The sequence below is a fragment of the Capricornis sumatraensis genome, chromosome 1 (genome assembly GCF_032405125.1).
Source record: "Capricornis sumatraensis isolate serow.1 chromosome 1, serow.2, whole genome shotgun sequence".
In the NCBI taxonomy this organism is placed as follows: Eukaryota; Metazoa; Chordata; class Mammalia; order Artiodactyla; family Bovidae; genus Capricornis; species Capricornis sumatraensis.
This window is the reverse complement of record NC_091069.1, coordinates 86,570,224-86,596,911: the sequence shown is the minus strand read 5'-3', so window position 1 is coordinate 86,596,911 and position 26,688 is coordinate 86,570,224. Positions and strand designations below refer to the sequence as shown.

Below are 26,688 nucleotides of genomic sequence, written 5' to 3'. Positions count from 1 at the left end.
CCAGTAATGTGGGTAACTCAGAATTGAGTCACTGTACATTGATATGTTCAACCAACAGAAGCCAAAAGAAATCAAAAGACAGAGAAGTGTACAGGAGAAATGAGAGGAGAAGAAAATAAAGGGCTTTTTTCTGAAGGAAGTAGGAGGAAGGAAAAAAGAAAAGGACTGACCACTGGAGGAAAGCACTATAAAAACAACACAAATACAGCCTTTGCTGGGTAGTTTTTCAATAATGTGTAGCCAGAAACGTTCTAAAGCAAATTACGAAGCAATTTAAGAAAAGTACAAAAAGAATGTTAAAACCCAAACCAAACTTGCAGACTTCAGCTGTCTAAGGTGTCCTGCTGTAGTCTGGCCCAACCCTCCTCCAGGTACAGAGCACCGTCAGCAAAAGGAACACTGAAGTGATTCCTCAGAGCTGATAAAGCAGCCAGCAGGAACTAGCAACGGACGCCTTCAGCTTTTGCTTATCCCTGGGCCCCTAGTCTAGTGGTGACTCAACACTGTGTTTCTCTTGCTCTGCTTCAACCACTTAGTCTGTGTCTCAAGCTTAAAACATACATGTGGAAAGACTGACCTGAGGTATACTTAAGTCTTCTACTTAGCAGTACAGTGATTCTTAACCTTTTCCCCATCTCAACACCCTTGAGCAGACTGCAATCTAGCCAGTAACTGGTTTACCATCTACTGAGTGAAGAAGGCAAGAAAGGTACAACAGACTTAGTCAGAATTTGGAGGATAGAGAATGCTGGTAGAATTACCTAGAGCACTTGGCTAAAACGGGACCAGTGAGAGTAACTAGAATTGAGCGGAAGCTCTTTTCTTACATTGCTTTAATGGCCCTCTTTACAAATTACTTATTAGCTTAAATTCTTTCTTTCTTATTGGTGTATAGCCAGAAATTTTCTGAAAGTAATCTAATTATTTCCACAATGTGTGTTTAAACTAATTTTGGCTGAATTGCTCATAAAAACTTCATAACAATATTGCCAACTCTTAGTCATATAAAATAATAAAGGTGATATAAAAAATTTAAAGGGGGCAATTCCCCAGTTATATATATTTGACTTTGGAACATTATTCGGTGAAAGAAACATCTCCACTTTTAATGTGCACACTTAAGAATCAAGAATTTCTTTCTACCTTGATTCTGTACTGTTCCTGCAAAAATTTTCCCAAATGGGGAACGCCCTGGTGGCCCAATGTTTAGGACTTTATGCTTTCACAGCCAAAGATGCAGGTTTGATCCCTGGTCAAGGAACTAAGATTCTACAAGTTATGCAGTGGGGCAGGAAAAAAAATTTTTTCTCCCAAATGCACTGAGATGAACATTAATCTCTCTCATCTCCAAACAGCCATCACTCAACATCGGTTTCTCTAAACCTGGTGGTTTCATTTTAACCAAATTCAATGAACAGTCTATTTTCTTCTGCCTCTCCACCTCTTTACTTGATTCCCTTTACCCTGATTTCAGACACTGATAGAAACTGCCTTCTTACATGACAACCCCAGGGTCAGATTCAAAGGCTTCTATTCCAAACTGGCCTTCTCTTATGTCAGTAGTCAGTGAAGTTTAATATTTTGACTCCTTAGAAACTTTTCTTCCTCATGTTTTATCTATGAAATCAGGACAACAGCTACGTGCCTGCCAGGACTGTGGTGAGGATTACACAAAAAAAGATAAGTAAAGCATCCCAGCATGAAGACTGGCATCTGACAAGTTACGAGGCGCTTCCTGCACAGCCACTTAGAGTGAGTGCTTCTCTAAACCTGGTTCAGACTCGGGACGCTCCCATCTCTTCACTGTTTCCTTTACTCCTTTAGACTGTCCGCTTTTACCACTCTTCCTCCCTCTGATTTTCCTCCATGAGCTCTCAGCTCTTCTTACTGTGTACCTTCATTTTTGAGACTGTATTCTTTACTACAGTTTCTACTTGTTCTAAAACACTCTGCACAATCTATCCAATTCAAACATGTCACTCTCCTTATACTTCTGTAAAGAAGTATCTTCCGGGTAAAATATATATGAATAAATTAAAACTGAATACCTTATTCATCTGCTCGGTCCTGTTATTTCCTAATCTTATAATACTCGGTGGGTATGGCTGACAAACCAGTACCATTTGTGGGGTTCTTAAAACAACATTATGTTCATTCTACAGTCCCCAATTAGAGCCAAGTTTCCCTGTGTAGCTTGTGTGTAAAATGCATTAATTTTTCTATTATCAATCTTTCCCTAAACTTTCACATGTATTTATAATTCCTCATTCTCAGTTCTAATGCTATAGCACTCATTTTATACTTTAAAAATGTCATAGTAGAGCTATGCAATGTGGAAATGTGGGATTTTTGTGAATTTCAGAAGCTTCTATTTTAGTTCCTCAGTTTAGCTAAATCTTGTGATGAAGCTGTCAAGACACCAGTCCAATGGCTTGATTTTGCCATTAATATACAGAAGGCCAAAGGGGTTACAGAAATAACTAAATTAAGACGGTAATCTACAGATGGAAGTTATTTAAAGTAGTACCAAATAAGTAAGGCAGTTATTTCTTTCTTCCCCAATCTACTACATTTACCCTTCAAGGGTACAATACATGAGGAAAAATCATTGATTTACACGTAAGCAGATCTGGGTTAAATTCTAATACTGCTTGCTAATTTGTTCTGTGACTTCAGTCAAGTCACTTGATAATTCTGAGTGCCAGCTATCTCACAGTATACAGACCTCACTGGAATACTGTAAAGATCAGTGATGTCACTCAACACTTATTCATTTATGACCGAGAGCCCACTAAAGTACGGTGGGCACAGTGAGGCAAAGAAAGACATGAACACTGTCTTCTCCAAATAGATAAAACTCCTTGAGGACAATCTAGTGTACAAATACTGTGATATTATGGTAGAATGCTATACACACCATCAAGGAGGTTTGAAAAGTGGTATGGCATTCAGAAAAATAACTTCTAGGTAAAGAGAAATCAAGTAAGGTAGCTGTTGAGCTAGGTCTAGAAAAAGCATATAGGATAGATATCAACAAGAGCAAATGTAGGAGGATGGGGAGAAAGGATGTGTTCAGGGAATACTGAATATTACAGATTGTCGGAAACGCAGAATACATAGAGGTTTTCTTGAAGGGAGCGATCTAATTGGTTGCTGACTATTAAGCTATAGTGCAGTGTGGACAGCAGGAGTCAGGATAGTGGTTAGGAGACTGATCTCATGGTTCAAGTGATAAGGTGATCTCAAACTATACAACATGCAATTCATTGCTACTGGTAAGCCCTGTTTACAGTGATACATTTTAAGTTTCTTAAGTGTAGGAATGCTACTGTTCTTTAGTATATAACTTATGATTTAGGATGATGTCATATATACTGTAGAAACATAAAGAGTAAGTGGTAAAAATGCCCTCTATTTATCTTACAGTACATACCTCTTCAGTGGGAAGGGCTACATAGTCAGTCTGCAGGAGTCTTGGAAATGAGAGGCCAGGTCCTGGCAGGGATACATTTGAGAGACGCCTCTTTCTTACACCACTACAGTTATTTGGAATCTTGAAGGCACATCGTTTATGATAATTTAATCCACAGCCTAAATAGATTTTAAAAGGTTAAAAAAATTTTTTTAACTTAACCATCTAATTGCATACATTAAAAGAAACAAGTGCTTCTTTTATTTTCTCTGGCAGCAGTAGCTATCCTAATGAAGAATCCAGACAACAAGCTAAGAATGGGAAATGTGTAGAAAGGTTTATTTAGAAAAGTTAGGTTAGCTAAAGCAGTGGTTTCTTCAAGTGTGCTCCCGAAGGCAGCATCCAAGAATTTGTTAGAAATCTAATAAATTATTGGGCTTCACCTCAGACAGACCTACTGAATCAGAAACTGGGGACGGGGCCTTGCAAAGTAATGTTTCAGCAAATCCTCAAGGTGATTCTGATACATAGTGAAGTTTGAGAACCACTGGCTTAAATAACTTCAGCAAACTGTGGACTATGACATGTGAAAATTACATGCAATTCAGATTTCAGTGCTCATAAATAATTTTTTGGAACACAGCATTCTCACAGTTTACCACCTGCCCATGGCTATTTTCATGCTACAATGGCAAAGTTAAGCCATTGCAACTGAGACCACATGGCCAGCAAAACTTAAAATACCAGCATGTACCCTCTGGTCCTTTACAGAACAGGTTTACTGACTAATCAGATGTGCACCTGCATCCTACCCTCCTGGCAATTCTAACACAGAACAACCAGACTGCTCTGCTTCCAAACCTTGGGTACTACCTAGTCACTGACCAATGATCGTATTTTTTCACTGATGATTAAAGAACGTAAATGTGAAAACTTATTTCAAATTATCAAAAATTTAGAACACATACCTTCACATTTCAGTCCCTGGCGTACCAATCCCCAAAGCATCTCACCACAGTAATCACAGAAAGTAGGCGCTTTGTAAGAATGCACATAGAGAGTATGTGGACGAATCTGGAAGTCTTCTACTGTGGCCAAAGCTTTAAAAATGAGAAAAATATTCAAATAAACCCTATACTTGCAGTTGTGATAAAATTAAGAACATCAACCATAGTCATTTATGTCAAAGTATACAGAATTTTTCTTTTTCTGAAACTTTCATCTTTCACCCATAAAAAATTATTTTAAGACTTTAATATCATGGTTTTTGAACTTTATTTTAGGAAGCTGACCAACTTAAAATAATTTGATCTCCAAAAGTATGTATTTTGTCCTCCAAAAGCATTTTCTTGGAGTTAGATTGCAAATAATTGTCATATTTATTTTAGCTAGTTAAAAACTATTTAACTTATAATGTACTGGGAAATAGAACACTAAATTTTAAAAAATTATAAAACTTAACATTAACTTATAGCAATGTTTCTGGGAGAAATGCACTCAGTCCTCATTTAGGATCCCAGGATACACTCTGTCTGCTCTCCACAGTCCCAGTGGATTAGAAAGAGACTCTTTTCCCTTCTGTGAGCAACTCAACAGTAGCAGATGCTTCCATCATCAGACACCCTTTCAACATCACCTTCAAGTCACTAATGGATATCCCCGTGGGCTGATGTAGGCTCCAGAGCAAAGAAGGAATAGATATGAGCATGACCACCCGGGAAGACAGGGAGTGAAGCCCCTCTACAATGAAAAGGAAGACAAGGACTGGGATGTGTACAGAATTTGGGGTTGTGGTGGAGAAGATAAACAGTAAGGATCAGAGACTAATAAGGAAAGGTGGTGATCAGAAAGAATCTCAAGACGCAAAGATGAAACTGGGAAGAGTGAAAAGAATGGTGGCAAGATGCTGGACTTTTGGCCTGGCCTTTCTTCCTTTCCTTCTCTCCCATCTCTTCATTTCTTTTTTATCTCCCTCTACGTTTCTCCCTCCCTCTTTCCTTTGCTGCCAAACACAAGATCTATAGGCCTAATATACACATTTTTTATTCCTTGACACTTCTCACTAGCTATCGTGCCCACCTGCTGTCGGATGAGGTAAGAAATAGCAGGGGCTAAGGAACAATGGATGGCAAGAACGGGTGAGAGGGGAAAGGAGAGAATAAGAAAATGTCCACGAAGAAAAAGAAGAGAAGGAGCACTGTTTAAGTAATAGAATCAACCAATACTGCAGTTTCCTCTTCCACATTTTCATTATTTATTTCTTTTCCTTCTGATTTTCTTTTCCAAATCGTCACAGAAATGGGAAAAAGAAACAGAATTTCAGTGTAATTGTTTAATTTCTTTGAGTCAATAGAGGAATATAGTCCTCTTCCAATTCAACTGATAATTCCCTTAGCTTAGTAACACTTTAAATAATTCAGGGCTTATTTTCCTGGGGTCTTCCCTGGTGACTCAGATGGTAAAGAGCCTGCCTGCAATATGGGAGACCTGGGTTTGATCCCTGGGTTGGGAAGGTGCCCTGGAGAAGGAAATGGCAACCCACTCCAGTGTTCTTGCCTGGAGAATTTCATGGACAGAGGAGCCTGGTGGGCTACGGTCATGGGGTCACAATGAGTTGGACACGAATGAGCAACTAACACTTTCTTTCTTATTTTCCTATTTTCTTATCTGTGATGTAACCTTCCTGAAAGTAAAAATCATATAATAACCTTATAAGAGATGAAAGAAGTAAGCAACTACAGTATTTACAAAGTATAATTAAATATAGCATTCAGTTGAAGTCCCCCCACCCAAACAGGCTCTTTGGGAGGAAAAAAAAAGGCAACAAAATAAAAGAAACTACTTACTTACCTGAAAGAACAACTTCTACTAGGTCTCCTTCATGTATTTCATCTGCTGAGGTAATGAGCTGCAGAATATTTTCTGAGTTCATATCATGGCGAAAAAGAAGAATTTTGTCATACATGCCAAAGAATCCACACTCTGGAAACTGTAGGAAAACAGTCCTATATCAGTATACTCATTTCGTAAGTAAATGTCTCAATCTTAGGAAATAATTTTAAATGTACTTTTGTTGTTCAGTTATCAAGTCGTGTCCAATTCTCTGCAACCCCATGGACTGCAGCATGCCAGGCCTCCCTGTCCCTCATCATCTCCTGGAGACACTATTTGCTAACAATTTTATTGATATCCAGAAAAGATCAACCCTGTGCTTAAGCACCTTGGTTAATTCTCAAGTTCAAAAATATAAAGGAAAGCAATATAAATAATTACTGATATCTTAAAACATTTGTCTCTTAGAAGTATAGAATTTCTTTACTCAGTTATTGATGAAGAATACAATCTTCAACTTAGTGCTATTCTTACAAAGACTGAGAGATGAGCAGTCTTTCCTGTCCTTCAGAACTGAGCTTCCCATCTAGTCAACTACCAGCCATATTGTTGTTGTTCAGTATGGACACATGTAGTTATTTAAATTTAAGCTAATTAAAAATAAATTAAAAGTTGAGTTTCTCAGTCTAGCCATATTCCCTGTACTCAATCACCATGCTAATCTAGCTTGAGTAATCAACTGTTATTTATGCTTTCCCTTAACTTTTACATCTTGATGGTTTACTAAGTTTAATATCTTCTTTATGGAGTCAATTCCATATATCCTCTAAATAAGATATCCTGACCTTGGATGATTTTTCCTTGTTCACATCCAGTTGGTTTTGTAATGAGCAGTTTGATCATGTAACTAATCAGGTTTTCCTGTTTACTTTGCCCACTGAAAAAGGCCAAGCCAAACTTGTAGCCCACTTTTACATCAATTAAGGATCTTACGGCATATATTTTAGGTGCAGATACCAACCTGGTTCATCTTACTTTATGGCCTTAATTTTCCCATTAAAAATTCTTATATACATCTCTAAAAAGGTCTCAATTCTGGGGAAAAAAGTTTAATTTTTAGGAATTGAAAATAATGACTTAATTAGAAATTTTAAAGTTTACTTGCATTTTAAGAAACCTCAGTTAATAAAGTGTAGAAATATTTAGAATTTTTATAATACTATACCTCTTTTCAATATTTGAGTTATGGATATTTTTAAAACTTCATAACATGCTGTAAACAGATCTAACAGCATGAAAATTTTCCATTGAAAAGTTATATAGAATCAAAAATTATTTTCATTAAATTTTAACTTAAAATTTAAATTTACTAAATTTTATTTAATTATTAAATTGGAAAATATCTAATGGAGAGTAAAACTTAGTTGCAACTAAAATACGACCTTAGTTGCAACAATTCTTAAGAATTAATAACAAAAGGATTCCATATTCCATCCTTATAAAATCTCTAACAAAATATCTGTATGAATACAACTCATTTTAAAAAGTCACAATTTTTTCTTTTTATGTCTTCTAAGTGTACGGTCCTATGGTGTGTAAAGCTAACAGTCAATCTTTGCCTTCCAGGGGCTTACAATCTAGTAGAAAGAAATAAAACAAATATATAACATGATAAGAGAAGTGCCAAGAATGAAAAAACCCTAGAAGAGGGAATAAAAAAGATAGACTATCCCATTAAGAGTGTTATTTGAGCAGAATCATAAAAAGAGAAGCAAGATTTCCATAGGCAGAAAGTGAAAACGAAAGGGTCATCACTGAGAAAGTAGGAGGTAAATGACAGAAGGGAAGTGGACTCTGACTACTGGAGAATGAGGTGGCGGTAGGCGGTGGGCAGGGATAGAACAAAGGCAAAAATGTACACCAGAGCCCCAGACAGACCATACAAACAGAGACACTCAGCATCTGCAGAGCTGGGTTCTCAAGCTTTGCAACCTACAAACTATAGCACCTTAGATAAGCTGCTTAACCTCTCAAAGCTCAGTTCCTTGTCTATAAGTTAGGAATACTAAGAGTACAAGCTTTCATTTTTTATGGTGCACCACATGGCATGCAGGATCTTAGTTCCCAGGGATCAGACCTGTGCCTCTTGCAGTGGAAGCATGGAGTCTTAACCACTGGACCTGTAGAAAGTCCCCAAGAGTACTAGCTTTAAGTGCTTCTTGTCAAAATTAAATTATTTGATGACTATAACACACTCAGCACTGTGATCAAATAAACACTAGTGGTTCACATTATTCTATATCCAAAGTGGGAGAGACAAGGGGTACCAGAGCAAGGCACAAACATGATCAATTTTAAAAGGATAATGCTAACAGCACTGAGTAGCCGGGACTGGAACAGAAAGCGACAGAGCAAGCTCCCGAAGAAGGCAGAAGCTATGGTTCAGGAGAGAGGTATCAGGGTCTGGATTATATAGAAGACTGGAAGCAAGACAAGAAACACTTCCCTCTAGAAACTACATTTGGTAAATTATATGGATCACTAATACTGTTTTGACCAAATCAGAACTCCCTACAACTAAACATATCAATGAGAGAAGAAAACATAAAAAAATTAATGGCTTAGCAAAATTACGAGTATTAAGAATATTTAACACATACATTGTGTACCAAGCTGGAAAGCCATCAGTGATGGTAAAGAAAAAGTAACTTTCTGGACTAGCAAATGTTTACATACTATATTCATCTATATGATTGAGAAATTACACAATTCTCCAAGGGAAAGGAAATGTAATAACAAGTCTGTGAAAAAGAGTGTTTTGCTATTCATGATTATATAGGTGTGTTTGGTAAGACATTTAGGAATTCTATGAAAACAAGGGTCCTTACAAAATGAAATAACAGAAACTGGCCTGAAAAAAAGAGCCAGAGATAATATTAAATATTGTCACTGAATATCAGGAAACAGTGTTGCCCACCATTAAAAATATTATGAATCTTGAGGCATGAGTATTTCAAAGATAAACACTTAAAAAGTAGAAACAAGGAAATAAACCATAAACACTCACTTAAAAAAATCTAAACAATTGTAAGGAACAACTCCATAAAAAACAAAAAAAACTGTTAATAAGCTTTGAATATATAGAAGGTTGATGATTGTTTAAAATTCAGAAATTGGTTTTCAAGCAGGAATGAATTCGTAACATCATGTCTCACCTTTGGTCACACACTAGAATCATCTGTAGAGCTTAAAACCACGTCTCCTATTTTCACCCTAAGCATCTTTATCATTGACTTCTTTGTAGCAAGCATGTTTGCCACATAATTTACTGCCCATAAGGCAATTCTGCCATCAAAGATAAAATAACTGGTTGACAGTTTGGTTTCAAAGTATATTACCATTTCTTCCACTTGGCAACATTATCAACGGCTTTACTAAACTGACAAATGAGTCAGACGCTTTACTGTGTGAGCCACCAGGGAAGTCCTGACCAATGAGGATGATTTGCCCCCAAATGATCTGGTTTCTTATTTTGAAATACACTACACATCAGAGCAGAAAGAGGCTGAGGGCCTTAAAGGTGCAGAACTCATCCCACATTTCTCACAGAATTTTGGAATGTCTACCAACAGACATGTGACAGAAACAACACTGTAGAAGAAAGCTTTCACAACACAATACAAAGCTTGGTTACAAACATGCCTCCCAGTATTTGGAAAATGACACCTCTCTTAATGAAGGAAGAAATTTTAGTGAAAAAGAATAAGTGCAATGCGGAAAGAGAAGAAAAGTGAATAAGCAAAAAACCACATACAGTTGAACAATCTGTGGGCTAGGAGCGCCGACCCCCATGCAGTCAAAAACCTATGCATAACTTGACAGTTGGCCTCTGAATCTGCAGTTCTGCACCGGCAGATTCAACTGACTGCAATCATGTAGTACTGTAGTATGCGTGAACAAAAAACTTGAATGTGACCAAAATGCCTGTGGCAAAGATATCCACAGCAAAGATGCTTAGGGGAAAGTATCGAGAACATTTAAAACAAACAAAACACACGAACATTATTCCTAGATTTATGGTTAAGCTCTAGGGACTAGGACATGGACACCTGATTTCAAAATTTACTTCTATATTATTCAGTGTATTCAATATTAAATATATATATATATGCATGCATGTGTGCACGCTAAGTCATTTCAGTTGTGTCTGACTCTTCGTGACCCTACGGATTATAGCCCACTAGGCTTCTGTGTCCATCGGATTCTCCAGGTAAGAATACTGGAAAGGGTTGCTATGTCCTTCTCCAGGGGATCTTCCTGACCCAGGAATTGAACCCGAGTCTCTTATGTATCCTGCACTGGCATGTGGGTTCTTTACTGCTCAGTTCAGTTCAGTCACTCAGTCGTGTCCAACTCTTTGTGACCCCATGGACTGCAGCACACCCGGCTTCCCTGTCCATCACCAACTCCCGGAGCCTACTCAAACTCATGTCCATTGCATTGGTGATGCCATCCAATCATCTCATCCTCTGTCGTCCCTTTCTCCTCCTGCCTTCAATCTTTCCCAGCATCAGGGTCTTTTCCAATGAGTTAGTTCTCTGCATCAAGTGGCCAAAGTATTGGAGTTTCAGCATCAGTTCTTCCAATGAATATTCAGGACTGATTTCCTTTAGGATGGACTGGTTGGATTTCCTTGCAGTCCCCGGGACTCTCAAGAGTCTTTTCCAACACCACAGTTCAAAAGCATCCATTCTTTGGTGCTCAGCTTTCTTTACAGTCTTTACTGCTAGCACCACCTATATATACAGCAATAAAGAACCCACCCAGGAAGCCCTGTATATATATATATATATATATACACAAACACATACAAACATACACACATATACATTTATCAGTTCAGGTCAGTTGCTCAGCTTTCTTTATAGTCCAACTCTCACATCCATACATGACCACTGGAAAAAACACAGCCTTGACTAGACAGACCTTTGTTGACAAAGTAATATATCTGCTTTTTAATATGCTATCTAGGTTGGTCATAGCTTTCCTTCCAAGGAGTAAGCGTCTTAATTTCATGGCTGCAGTCACCATCTGCAGTGATTTTGGAGCCCCCCAAAATAAGGTCAGCTACTGTTTCCCTATCTATTTACCATGAAGTGATGGGACCAGATGCTATCATCTTAAGCTTTCTGAATGTTGAGCTTTAAGCCAACTTCTTCACTCTCCTCTTTCACTTTCATCAAGAGGGACTTTAGTTCTTCACTTTCTGCCATAAGGGTGGCGTCATCTGCATATCTGAGGTTACTGATAATTCTCCAGGCAATCTTGATTCCAGCTTGTGCTTCATCCAGCCCAGTGTTTCTCATGATGTACTCTGCATAGAAGTTAAATAAGCAGGGTGACAATATACAGCCTTGACGTACTCCTTTTCCTATTTGGAACCAGTCTGTTGTTCCATGTCCAGTTCTAACTGTTGCTTCCTGACCTGCATACAGACTTCTCAAGAGGCAGGTCAGGTGCTCTGGTATTCCCATCTCTTTTAGAATTTTCCACAGTTTATTGTGATCCACACAGTCAGGTGGCTCAGACAGTAAAGCGTCTGCCTGCAGTGCGGGAGACCTGGGTTCGATTCCTGGGTCGGGAAGATCCCCTGGAGAAGGCAATGGCAATCCACTCCAGCACTCTTGCCTGGAAAATTCCATGGATGGAGGAGCCTGATAGGCTACAGTCCATGGGGTCGCAAATAGTCGGACACGACTGAATGACTTCACTTTCACTTTCTTTCACTTTCACAAAGTCAAAGGCTTTGGCATAGTCAATAAAGCAGAAATAGATGTTTCTCTGGAACTCTCTTGCTTTTTTGATGATCCAGTGAATGTTGGCAATTTGATCTCTGGTTCCTCTGCCTTTTCTAAAACCAGCTTGAACATCTGGAAGTTCACGGTTCACATATTGCTGAAGCCTGGCTTGGAGAATTTTGAGCATTGCTTTACTAGCACGAAATGAGTGCAATTGTGCAGTAGTTTGAGCATTCTTTGGCATTGCCTTTCTTTGGGATTGGAACGAAAACTGACCTTTTCCAGTCCTGTGGCCACTGCTGAGTTTTCCAAATTTGTTGGTATATTGAGTGCAGCACTTTCACAGCATATACATAGATGTATAGAGACATACATATACTTTTTCAAAAAATGGACTTTAAATAGTTTGACACAGAAAAATTAAGACAATAGCAGAGTGAGTTTCCCTATACCTATACCCATATACCAGATTCCCCTATTACTGACATTTTCACGGGTAAATTTCTTACACTTAATGAACTAATATTGATACATTATCATTAACTAAAGTCCACAGTTCATTCAGATTTCCCTAGTTTTTACCCAATGTCTTTTTCGTGTCCCAGGTTCCTGTTTAGGATACCATACTTCCTTCAATTGTCAGATCTTCTTAGGCCCTTTTTGGCTGTGCCAGTTCCTTAGACTTTGCGGAGTTTTGAAGACCTTGACTGTTTTGAGGAGAACTGTTCAGGGGTTTTCTCAGATGCCTTATTGTCAGAATTTTTCTCATTATTAGACTGGAGTTACGGATCTTGGTAAAGAAGACCTCAGAGGTAAAGTGCCATACTCATCATATTATATCAAGTGTACCTACCACCAACACGATCAACTACTGTTGACACAAGCCTTGATGACCTGACTGGGCCGTGTCTGTCAGGTCTCTCCCCTGGAAAGCTATTCCCCTCTCCCACTGATAACAGACTCTTTGGAAGTAAGTTACTATGAACAGCCTACGCTTAACACTTGTTAAGGAATGACAAGTTACTTTCCCTGTCTGTGGGGCCCTAAATGGGAAACCTTAAAAAAGAAGGGCTAGCTTTGCGGTTTAGAGCTAAGATGGCGCCTGGCGGAAGAAATGAGGGCCCGGCGTAAGTTGTTTGTCAAAACTTTTGATTGGCTCTCTTGATTTCCGTGCACGTGGACAGCACATGATCACCATAGACTCCTGTTACAATGAAGGCACATGACGATTTGACCTTTAACGTGATTGGTGCAACTATGGCATATTACGATTTGACCTTTAACGTGATTGGTGCAACTATGGAAAGTCCCTCACAAAACCCCCTTGCTTGCCTATATAAACCAAGAGTTTGTGGCAATAAAGTGGAACTGCTTAGACGGAACCCCTGTCGCGTCTGATTGTCTCTCGCTCCCCGAGGGGCTGGGTTGGCGGACAGCAGGCTCACCTCTCCTCGGGACCCCTCGGCTTTGCTGAGGGAAGTTCCACTGCCCCCCGAACCTGCCCTTCAAGGCAGAGAAGCTATATAAATTATTCAGAATTCTTCTGTAGAGGAGATTTTTCTATTTCCTACATTTACTTATTCATCCAAATGTATTATATGTATCTCTCAGTTAGGATAATTATATACTTTGGGATATAATATATATTCTTTTAAAATACATTTCTTATTTCTTAGTATGAAATTTATTTAGATGGCTCAAAATTTTACAAGTACAAGAGTGGAGTGCAAAACCTAAGCTTCAGTTGCCCAGTGATCTCCGCCATAGTCAACAACACAGCCAGTTTTCTCAATATCCTTCTGAACATATTTTATACGTAGATAGTAGACATGGATATATTTTTTCCTCATTTTACACAAATGGTGGCAAATTATAAAAAGTGTTCTGTACATTTTTTTCACTTTGCAACATATTTTAGAGATCATTTAATAACAGTACACAAAAATGTTTTTCTTTTTTTTTAACAGCTGCACAGTTTTATTTTACCGATTCCCTACTGATGGGATATGGGTTGAGGAGTAAAACTAAAGCTAAATAGTCTTGAGTTCACTTACAAAGTTGGCCAAGTTACTAAACCTCAGCTTCTCTATTTGTAAAACAATACCTACCTTGTAAGGTTATCATGATAATTAAGTAAGTGCATATATGTAAAGAGCTCAAGAGAACTCCTGATGTTTTGAATGTCATATGAATTGAAGCTACTGTTCCCAATCTTTTTTATTACAAACAATACACAGTATATAATCTTCTATATACATTTCCCCCCCATCTTTTGAATAATTGAGTAGGATGATTTCCTAGAAGTAGATTTGCCATGTCAAAGAACATACACATATAACATTTTTTTGGACAGTCCCCAAATGCTCTTTACAGAGGCTATACCAATTATACTTCCAAAAGTAACATATTAAGAATGCATGTTTTTTCCTTCATTTCTTTTTCTGTAGCTGTTCATTATGGTTTGTCTCAAGGCATTTTTAAATTTCCTCTTTGACTGCATCATAGATCTGTTGTTTTTTTAGCAGCATGTTGTTTAGTTTACATGGAATTGTTGAGATGGAGTGTGCAGGCGGAGAGACTCTTCCTCCAGTCTTATAAAGCCACTAATCCTCCTGGATTAGAATCTCACCCTGAACATCTTCTTTAACCCTAAGTACCTCCTAAATTTCCTATTTCCAAATATAATTACAGTGAGGGTTAGGGTTTCAACAGATGAATTGAAAAGAGGAGCACAATTCAGTCCATAACAAGTATACCATCAAACCTGTTGATTTTAGGTTAAAAAAATGTATTTCAATGTAGTTTTAATTATAAGAAGCAAAGTTGAGCATTTTTCATATGCTTAAGAGATAGCTATATTTTCTGTAAAGTGGCTATTCATTTTTGCCTGTTTCATGGATCCATAATCTTTACAACTTCAAATCCAACCATCCCTCAGAATGTTTCTCATTGTGTGAGACATCCTTAATAAGACCCGAACAACAGACCAAAAAACACAAACAAAATCCCTGTATATTTAGCAGTATATGTGTTGAATTTCTCAATATAGTATGATGCCAATAAAATACCCTATACAGAAAAAGGGAGCTTTTCCAAGAAAATGGCTTGTTTTTCTCAGCCAGGCTTCAGTATAATAAAGAAAAAAGGATAAATTTCCCCTTTCAATAGTATAATTTTTAAGAGGAAGAAATATTCTAGCAAACTAATGAAAACCAATTATTGATTACATTGTGAATTTCCATTTTCAGTGGACTCCTTTCTATTACTCATTCCAGAATACAAGTCTTACCTAATAAAATGGTAGAATTCTTTCTAAGCATTCTTTTCTCACAAGGGGGCGGGGTGTGTGTGGGAGCTACCTGTGACAAAGACCAAGATTAGAAAAGGAGAGGTGGTAATAAGCTTAGTGTGAAAGTAAGTCAAAGTGAAAATCACTCAGTCGTGTCCAAGTCTTTGCAACCCCATGGACTATGCAGTCCATGGAATTCTCCAGGCCAGAATACTGGATTGGGTAGCCTTTCCCTTCTCCAGGGGCTCTTTGAACACTGGAGGCGGATTCTTTACCAGCTGAGCCACAGGGAAGCCCATCAGTAACTGTCCTCTAGGAAAGCAGTTCTTAGCTGGGGTGATTTTGCCCTCAAGAAGATCTGGGGCATATCTTGAGTGTCTCAAAAATGTCTTGAGACACTTTCGGTTGTTACAACTGGTGGTACTGGTACCTGGTGGGTACAGGCCAGGGATGCTACCAAACATCCTACAATAAGCACTCCACAAAACAAATTCTCTGGCCCAAAATGTCGACAGTGCTGAAGTTGAGAAACGCTGCTCTGGGGAATAAAGGAGTCAAGAAAATAGAGGGACTGGAATATGTGGAAGGAAGCTGACAACCTTCTGAAATCTAGACATGCTTTTATTTCCTTCCCTTGCCCACTTCAGCCTTTATTAAAAGAAGAAAGAGGAAATGAGAAAAACATCAAAAGAATTAGCAGGGTAGAAGCAAAAGGCCTTTATGTTGGCCTCTTTCCAAATCCCCATTCCCCTTTTTCTGGATTTGCTTTCTGTAACTGTGCCAATGACTTCTCTTGACTGTGCAAAATAAATTCTGTTCTCAGTTCATGTGGGAAAGTAACAGAATTTCATCACAAAGTTATCAAATTTTAACCCCTTATGCACTCACTTTGCCCACTTTAGATTCATCTGTCTTTGTTTCTGCATTAAAGATGGCTTCAGGAATAAAAAACAGATCATCTTATCTTTCTATAACTATCTCGTGAAAGTCATTTTCTATGTTATTAACTTATACTTGTCTTAAGTAAAAAGTTTTAGTACTTGCAAATCAAATTCCTTCAAGTCACACTATATTTTGGGAGTTATTTAATGTGAATAGTTTAAAGTTCGTATCATTAAAATTCTGTCAATAAAATGTTAGATGAAGGCTTCCTTGGCATCTCAGTGGCAAAGAATCTGCCTGTCAAAGCAGGAGATGCAGGTCCAATCCCTGATCCGGGAAGATCCCACATGCCATGGGAAACCAAACCTATGCACCAACAACTTCTGAGCTTGAGCTGCAACTACTGAAGGGTGCATGACAAGAGCCTGTGCTTTGCAACAAGAGACCACTGCAACGAGAAGCTCCCGCACCACAACTAAAGATTAGCCCCTGCTATCCCCAATTAGAGAAAAGCCCTCACAGTAATGAAGACCCAACACAGCCAAAAATAAGCAAATAAAATTTGAAAACAAAACAAAACAAAACAAAAAACCTGCCACTGTTTTCTATAACATCTCTGTGAACATTGTTTTAAAAAAAAATGCTGGATGAGGTAAGAAGTTTTCAAGTTTCTATTTGGTCAAACACAATTTTTACACATTAACATTACAGCTTCAGAATTTAACATTACCTTAACATATAATTTATCACTATATACTTTAAAAAGGAATATGAGTTTTAGTCTAATGGCAATGGGAAACCATTGGAGAATTTTAATGTACATTAAAAACATTTTTTTTAATGAAGCATAATGAATAAAGTACACGAATGTTAATTAGAAGATAGATAACTCTACACTCTCATGCCACGTAAATACCACCCAGGTCAAGATTAATAGAACATTTCTAGCATCACAGGTTTTCTCATATTCACTTAATTTGAAAAGCTGAAATATTAAAGTCATTTGATGCCAAGTAAATCTTCACAGTAAGTCTTTCTAATAATAAACCAGATGATAATAAATAAGCTCCAAGAGGGCAAGGGCATTCTCTTTGCAATGTTCCCTACTGAATGCCCTGCACCTAGAACTTAGTATCTAACAGGCACTTACCAAGAAAGACTGTTGACTGCTGAGCAAAGCTAAACTAATTTAACACTAAAATATTTCCCAGAAATAAATATAATTATTACTTTAACATCACTTTTTAGGAAAAAATTTTATTGAAGAGAAGAATTTCAAGGAGTCAGTTCCCAAACACAGATAGAAGACACTAAAGTCTAGATGAGTCAACGAGAAAATTATTCAATGTGCACTCTGAATTTCATCATCAATCTCTAATAGAATGTTCCGAATATGGGATGCTAGACGAGCTGCTTCATTTAATACCACTTCTCTTTGACATAAACCAGAACGATTTTTTTTCATTTTTTCTTTGTTTTTCAATTAGTTCTGATTATCTTTAATTCAAACTTTCTGGATCTTTCTATAACAAAACAAGCTTCTTCCAGTTTGAGCCTCCAGATTAGTCAATGGTTGCCTGACAGACACTGTTCTGCCAAGATAAAAAAACGCTGGGATAGGGTAAAGAGTAGGATGTCACCTAGCCATTGAACACAGCTGTAGTGAAAAGAATAGAGAGAGGAAAAAAAGAGAATGACAAGTGGTTTCTAGAACACAAAAGACACAGCTGGGGTTTTCGCTCTACTCTGGCAGGACCTGAAAATTACACCATGTCTGCAGAGACAATGTATTCAGTCAAAGGACAGACCAAAATCCTCCTAAATCAGGATATATAAACAAAGAGCCTTCAGGTCTTGTGTCATGTAAATGATCAAAACTAAAAACAAATGTTTTAAATCAGTTAAAAGGAGACAGTCAGTTTTAGTTAGAATCATTTCAATTTCAGTAAACACCATTATAGCTTAAAATGATTTACTGTCAGCCAATTTCCTCTCTTACTCCAATTACATCTACTATCTTCATTCAATAAATTAACACAATAGCAGTAGCATTATAATAGTATTTCTAAGCCTCTTGGCAATATGAAAGTTGGAAACTAGCATTCACTGAGTGTAACAGTTGCTAAACATCAAGCATTATATTATGCAAAGCACTTAATCTCTAATTTCCTCAGAATTCCTAAAACAAGTAACCCCAGTCCTCTAATAAGATGAACATTTTGTCTCCATTTTTAATAGTCTTTCATATGCTAAATACTAAAAATCAAAGGTTAGGAATAAAGCTAAGTTACTGTCATGGGTATAGCATGAATACTATACATGCTTTGGCATTAACTAAAATTTTAATAACACTATAGAATCAATGATCTTTCCAGATTTAAAGAGATTTTAAAACCATGAATGTTTACTATTTGGAGGGTACTAATCATGTGTCTGGCGTGCTGTGATTCATGGGGTCGCAAAGAGTCGGACACAACTGAGTGACTGAACTGAACTGAACTGAACTGAATCATGTTTCAGATGATGTAGTAAAGGCTTTACATTATTTACATTTTAAAATGGAGGTGAGTATGATGACCCTTGCATTAGATCAGGTTCAAAAGTCAAGTGACGAAAGAAAGGGTCTATAACCACAAAACACAAAAAAGCTGCAGAATCAAAATCTTCACTTGCATCTGTCCCTTTGATTTGAAAACAGTTACCTCTTTCTTAGATTATTAAATCTTTTAAAAACACATGCAAATAACAAAAAATAGTAGAAGAGATTTTAAACACTAATGTAATTTTGACATGGGGAATCCATGCATAAACACTGTTTAAATGGGCAAGGCCTGCTGCCTCAATTGTGATTTTCTCATTTGCAATCTGACTCTCTGGTAGTGGCCTCCTGGCAGAGATCTGATCAGCCAATTTCTGCTTGGCTCAATCCTAGTTCTACCTACTGCTCAGCTCCGTCTGCCTTCTCCTGATTGCCAGTCCTACCAGTTCTTTGGATTTCGTCAGTATTAAGAATATACTCCCTTTAGCGTATAAACTCACAGAAGGCACAGATACTGTGAGTTGTTAAGTTTGCTTTATAAACCAATATGAAGATACAGATATCTAACACAGGGAGGTTAAAAACTTACTTTCTTCGTGTAACTGTATCCATACTCATAATGGAAACTGTGTAGTATTTTTAAACACATTGAAGGCAAACTACAAATCCTCCTTTAAAGCTCTCAAGCTACAATTCACATCTAGAAGACATTCATATTTACTAATATACTAAGACCCTACAATAGTACTAACAGAAGTTTTTGATTTCTCCCAACTTCATAGATTTTATTTCTATAGACTTGAACTCCACATTTTTCAACTTCAGCACTACTGGCATTCTGGACCAGACAATTCTTTGTTGAGGGGATGGGTGGGGCAGCTCTCCCAAGCACTGTAGCAGCATCCCTTCCCGCTACCCACTAGATACCAGCAGCATTTCCTTTCCCCTATCTGTGACAACAAAAACAAAACACTTCCAGATGTTACCCAATGTTCCTGGGGTGGGGGGTGGGGGGTGTCAACCCACTTGAGAACCACTGGCTTAATTTAATTGTATACATTAAAATTAGGTACTGGGGCTGTAGTATTTGCCAATAAAGTAGTCCCAGTCTACATTCTTGGCCATCCCTGGTGTCTCAGTGATAAAGAACCTGTCTGCAGTGCAGGAGACTGGGGCTCAATTCCTGGGTCAGGAACATCTCCTGGAGGAGGGCATGGCGACCCACTCTAATATTCTTGCCTAGAAAATCCCATGGACACGAGAGCCTGGTGGGCTGCAGTCCACAGGGGCGCAAAGAGTAGGACACGACCGAAGCGACTAAGCAGCAGCAGCAGCAAGCTACGTTCTCACAAGGAATATGAAGTTCACTGGTGTTCTCAAAGTGAAAACCTTTGAGAATTTCAAGTACTCTAGGAGAACCTGGCCTTTTACACAATCCCAGAAAAGACAGAGCTCCAGAAACTAAATATCTGACCACCTAAACTAGTGACAGCAGGTTGGGCAAAACTAAGGCACTGATACATGAAACAGTACAAAAAAGAACACTGGTGTGTATTCACTCATTCCTTTCTCTCCGTGGTTCTAACAACTAGATGCTGTTTCATCAGGGAAATAATTAGCACTAAAGATTATTTGCAGTATCATGTTTTTAGCAGTAAATGCAGGTACAATATGTCTTTTTAACAAATGTCTACTGAGTATAAGGCGTCTGGGGAGACAGAGGAATAAGACAGAACCAACCTCAATGTGTAAGTGTTGGAAGCATTTCAAATTTTCAAAAAAAGGAAGCTAACTTTTTGGCCAAAGCTAAAGACAACAACAACAACAAAAGACACCCCACCCACTCCACCCTCAGGATGTGTCATGAAATTGGAGTGAATTCAAAGAGTGACCACTTTTGGTCACATCCAAGTTTTAAGCAGAACTCAATTATGAATGATTTGCTTGTTAAAGACATACATTCTTCGGGGGAAAAAAATCTGTGTACACGTTTTATACTACCTGTGTTAGTTAGAACTTGATCCGGTTTATAACTTTTGCTTAGAATCATTGATTGCTCTCTGTTTCTATGAGGTTTTACTATATCTCACCTCTAATGGAAATACCAATTTCACTTTCCCCCTAACTGAACACGTAATACCTAACATTTATTTAGTACTACTATATTGAACATTTCCCACGTGCTTGTTTAATCGAATATCTTTGTGAGATACATTTTTTATCAATTGACCAAATATTTAGAGATCAGTGTTTCTCTTACTAATATGCAAGCTCTTTACAGAATAAAGATACAAATCTTATGTAATATTTGGTGTAGTATCTCCCTGATCTTACTTGCTTATTCTTCTTACATCTGCAAATATTACGATTTGGAATATTTAAATCTGCAAGCTATTCTTTTCCTTTGTTTCTTTTTACTGTTCTGAAAGTAAGATATCTACTCATAAGTTTGATAAATATTCAACTCCACTTTATTCTAATTTTCCTTTGATTTGAATTCTCATCAGTTCAGTTCAGTCACTTAGTTGTGTCCGACTCTTTGTGACGCCATGGACTGCAGCAGGCCAGGCCTCCCGGTCCATCACCAACTCCCAGAGTTTACCCAAACTCATGTCCACTGAGTCGGTGATGCCATCCAACCATCTCATCCTCTGACGCCCCCTTCTCCTCCCGCCTTCAATCTTTCCCAGGATCAGGGTCTTTTCAAATGAGCCAGTTCTTCGCATCAGGTGACCAAAGTATTGGAGTTTCAGCTTCAACATCAGTTCTTCCAATGAACACCCAGGGCTGATCTCTTTTAGGATGGACTGGTTGGATCTCCTTGCAGTCCAAAGGACTCTGAAGAGTCTTCTCCAACACCACAGTTCAAAAGCATCAATTCTTCGGCGCTCAGCTTTCTTCACAGTCCAACTCTCACATCCATACATGACCACTGGAAAAACTATAGCCTTGACTAGACGAAGCTTTGTTGGCAAAGCAATGTCTCTGCTTTTTAATATCCTATCTAGGTTGGTCACAGCTTTCCTTCCAAGGAGTAAGCGTCTTTTAATTTCATGGCTGCAGTCACCATCTGCGGTAATTCTGGAGCCCCAAAAAATAAAGTCAGCCACTGTTTCCCCATCTATTTGCCATGAAGTGATGGGACCAGATGCCATGATCTTAGTTTTCTGAATATTGAGCTTTAAGCCAACTTTTTCGCTCTCCTCTTTCACTTTCATCAACAGGCTTTTGAGTTCCTCTTCACTTTCTGCCATAAGGGTGGTGTCATCTGCATATCTTGAGGTTATTGATATTTCTCTTGACAATCTTGATTCCAGCTTGTGCTTCTTCCAGCCCAGTGTTTCTCATGATGTCCTCTGCATATAAGTTAAATAAGCAGGGTGACAATATACAGCCTTGACGTACTCCTTTTCCTATTTGGAACCAGTCTGTTGTTTCATTCTAGTTCTAACTGTTGCTTCCTGACCTGCATACAGATTTCTCAAGAGGCAAATCAGGTGGTCTGGTATTTCCATCTCTTTCAGAATTTTCCACAGTTTATTGTGATCCACACAATCAAAGGCTTTGGCATAGTCAATAAAGCAGAGATAGTCTTTTTCTGGAACTCTCTTGCTTTTTCAATGATCCAATGGATGTTGGCAATTTGATCTCTAAAGGTTCCTAAACTTTAATTCACGTAAAATTTATCTTGGTGTCAAGTATGAAGTGGAGGTCTATGTTAATGCCCCTTCAACTGCTTAGTGAGTTTTCTAAATTCAAATTTCTGAAAAATGATTCCCTTTTATTTCTCACCTCCTTTGGCATGTAGTTAAAATGTACCATGGATCTATTACTGTGTTTAGTAGTATCTGGTTTCAGTTTTTCACTTCCCTTTCTCTCTTATTTTTCAGATTTTTAACAATGCTTTTGACTACTTTTTCTCCCTAATGAATTTTAGAAAAACATTATCAGAGTAGAAAGAATCCCAATAAATTTCTTTTCCCCAATAAAATTCTGAGTGGAAAAAATAATTTAATTTGGGTAGTACAAATTATATACTATCAGTCTTTCTTTTTCAGGAATATAATAATACATTTATTTCACAAAGCATTTTTCTTAAGCATTACACAAAAATGTTAAATTTTATTTTTATTTATATTCATTTATTTCTTAAGATAAGTATCAATAAATACTTTCAATCACTTTTTCCCTAATGGAAATGGTCATGTACTCTTGGTTAGTTTTATGTCCCTCTTGTAATATCAAAAGATCTAACATAGTTTCAATGAGCTCTCCTCTCCCTATATCTTTAAAGTTGCTCTTTCTGGCAGTTCAGTCTTTGGGAATGTTCATACAATACAGGAAGATCTGAATTCCACTGTATTAACCATAGCAGCCTATAACAGTATAGAAACCCAGAAAAGCACATTTGCTCACTTACTGCTCAACAACAGTAAATAACTAGTTAAATCAGCTGAACTCAAAATTATGACCCTGAAGTCACATCTGTAATCACATTAATCTAAAGAAACTTATTCCCTGAGGAATACAATATACTACAATATTCTAAGACAAAAGTCACAGGTTTTCAGGAACTAAAAGACTGCACATGAAACTCACACATAGAGCCCAAGAACAGAAGATCAAATAAACCACAGAAATGATAACATCATTAATCTCCAACTTTCTGCATCAATAAAAAGGAGCATTAGTGGACCTAATAGAAAATTTCAAATAATTTACCCATAGTGATCAAGGAAGGAATCAGCTGTCTTATACAAAGTAGAAAATAGATTATGACACAAATGTATATTCCATAAAGCACAAAACCAAAAGTTAACATAAACTTAACTGGCAGGTGCTTTCAGTGATTTCTGGATCACAGCTGATTTCTTATAAACCCTCAAATGAGAAAGGATCCCAAAGTACAAGGTAGTTAAAGTTCTGTTTAGTTTCATTTGGAAGCCACTAAGATCAGACTAATATGCAATATTATTGTTGAGCTAATATTTACTGTGTGATTACTATGTGCTGGGCTAAGCATTTTATAAATATAATCATTTAATATACATGCACACACACACAAACAAAACCATGGAATGAGTACTATTTTAAACCTCATTTTCCAGATAAGAAACCAAACTTGCACTAGTAAGTGGTAGAGACAAACCCAAATTTGACTCCCAAACTCATGTTTAACTACCAAACTATACTGTTTCATATGGATTCTTTACTTATTCAGTTAAGAAACATCTGTTGAGCACCTGCTGTGGACATGATGTTTGACCTCATAGAGACGGCATTTTTATGGTGGATAGTTTCAAGTAAAAGAACAATTACAATCAATATGATGAAAGTTAAAATATAGCTTGTGCAGGATACCAGATCTAACCCAGGCAGAGGAGGTCAGAAAAAGACTTCCTGGAGGTGTAAGCAGAGGATATGGCAGGGGAAGGGTGTTCCAAGGAAAAGAGCAGCAGGCACAAAGCCCTAGTATTAAGACAGAAGATGGCAGATTGGAGCTTAGGAAGTAATCTGGACTAGTGACATGCCTTTGGAAACCATAAGCATTTTCTCTAAGTATTCTTGCAATAATACCTTACATAAATAATCACATATTTCTGTTACCAGCTCACTGCCAGCAACCAGAAATGTTTGTTGAGTTAGTTGCAGGAAAGTGAAGAGAAAAGAAATTACCATGAATTCCTGAATAACCAGGTCTAGTCCATATAAAATTTAGAACATACTAGGAAGCAGAAGCACAGAGCTTTATTCATTTGACTGTGGAAAAAAAAAAACAACCTCCACATGTGCACAAATAAGACAGGTTTCTGTTCTTCGCTGACTGCTAAAGGATGTTAAAAGGCATCCTGCTGTATTCATGCTACAAGCTAGCAAAGTAGTCTTGGGGCACTGTACCAGCAGCTGAACTTTAGTTCCGCAGGTGAAGGAGTACAGTTGGTGATAACAAAAGTAAACAGTAGGGCTGAAAACACTGTCACAACTCCCCAACGAGATGACAGTTCTCCCTTTGAGTCATGTACCATTTATCCTTTATCTTGATAAGCTCCACAGTACAGGGCACGGTGATTGAACAGTTTAAGTGTACCACAAATGTCTACTCCACTGCATGAAGTAGTAACAGATAACGGCACTGAGAAAAGGGATAACTAACTGGGTTATACTATCCAGCTCTCTGTAATCGGACAAGCCAAAGAAATGAAATCACCAGCATTTTTTTAATATAAGATTTTGAACTGCCATATTAACCTATAATTAGATGTAGACCTTACTGAATTTTTTTTAATTGGAAGATAATTGTTTTCCATTGTTGTATTTGTTTCTGCCCTACCGAATCTTTGAATTACCAGATCTCTTAAAAATATATTATTACCAGTATGTAGAAAACAATGATATCAAACTCATACAACAAATTATACAATTTTAAATACTTAGAAAAAATATCTTCAGATTATTACTTATCTGGCCATTTAGAAAAAATATTTTCAGATTATTACTTATCTGGCCATTTATGCTTGTCAATTTCCATTAAAGTAGAGGTTCATGATTTGGGCTGCTCACAAGAACCACAAACAGAGCCACAGATGGAGCTCTTATGCAAACTCTGCACCCCCAGGAAGTATGACTTCACTGGTCTAGGAAAGGGTCTGTTAAGCTCCCTGGTTATTCTCAAGCACAGTTAAGGTTGAAAACCACTGTTACAAACTAAGTCATATTTAAGTTGCACAGAAGCACCCAACCACATGGAGCTTATAAATACTTTTAAAATGTTGACATAAAAAAAAAATTTGCTCATTAGGAAATGTCCACTGAAGGGTAATTAGAAAATTTTCCAGTGTACCTGCTTAAAAGTATTGGATAAGATTTTGTAGGAAAAAGACACAAACACTGAAGTAAAGTCTGCACTGGTCAAAGTACATGTAACCAATTGAAAAACTTATCAAAAATGACTGAATCATGGAAAACTCTGACAAGGAGCTTGGTTCACACTCCAATCTACTTTCACAGTAGGCTGGGATTGAAAACAGTTTTAAAAATGCACTAGTTCAGGTGTGGTCATAGCACAACCTGGAGACAATTCAAATATAGCTTTCTTGCTGCACTAAATGGGCTTCCCAGGGACTCAGTAGTGAAGACTCCGCCTTTCAACACAGGAGATGCCAGTTCAATCCCTGGGTGAGGAAGAAGGAAATGGCAACCCATGCCCGGGTTCTTGCCTGGAGAATTCCATGGACAGAAGGAGCCTGGCAGGCTACAATCCATGGGGTCACAGACAGTCAGATACAACTTAGTGACTAAACAACAACAACTGTACTACATGTTTCAAATGAAAGTCTGGATTAGACAGAAAGAAGATGAGGAGGAAAGCAAACAAGAATTCTGAAAGTGTGATAGAAATAATACAGGAAAAGACTAAGAAGGTTCAATGAATACAAAATTCTCAAAAGTTGAAGAAATTATATTTTCAAGACCAAACTTAAATTCCAGCAACAAAACAAAAAGAAAACCACAATAAGGCACATGATATTCAAATCGCTGAAAACCAAGAGAAAAATCTAAATGAAGACAGATAAAAAGACATGTTGCATACAATTCAGATCCAACATAAAGTAATAAAGAGTACCGCAAGTATTAAACTGCAAGTGTTAAGTAGGTGACTGGATAAATATAAAAAATCATTTTTCTCAGTTCTAACTTTCTAAAAACCTAATTTACTGTTAAAAGCAAGAAGAATAACAACTTACTGAGAGATCTATAACAAAGGTCAATCCTCATTATTTGCAGATTCTGCATCTGTGGATGTGCCTACTTGCTAAAATTTACTTGAAACCTCAAAATCAGTACGCTCTGTGCTTTATCAGTCATTTGCAGACATGCAGAAAAGGTGAAAAATCTGTCACCCTGCATATTTCCAATTGAAACCGAACAAAGCGAT

At 37.6% G+C, this 26,688-nt stretch overlaps 1 protein-coding gene across 1 annotated transcript in view; it reads right to left on the bottom strand.

Annotated features, from left to right (window-relative positions):
* The window catches only part of PRKD3 (protein kinase D3), a 77,422-nt gene that overhangs the window by 38,760 nt on the left and 11,974 nt on the right, over positions 1-26,688 (bottom strand). Inside the window, exons 2-4 of the mRNA XM_068980899.1 lie at positions 6,263-6,401; positions 4,381-4,512; positions 3,434-3,591 (exon numbers count right to left, since the gene is read on the bottom strand). Coding sequence (XP_068837000.1) covers positions 3,434-3,591; positions 4,381-4,512; positions 6,263-6,401 — 429 coding nt within the window. The remainder of the gene's footprint in view (positions 1-3,433; positions 3,592-4,380; positions 4,513-6,262; positions 6,402-26,688) is intronic.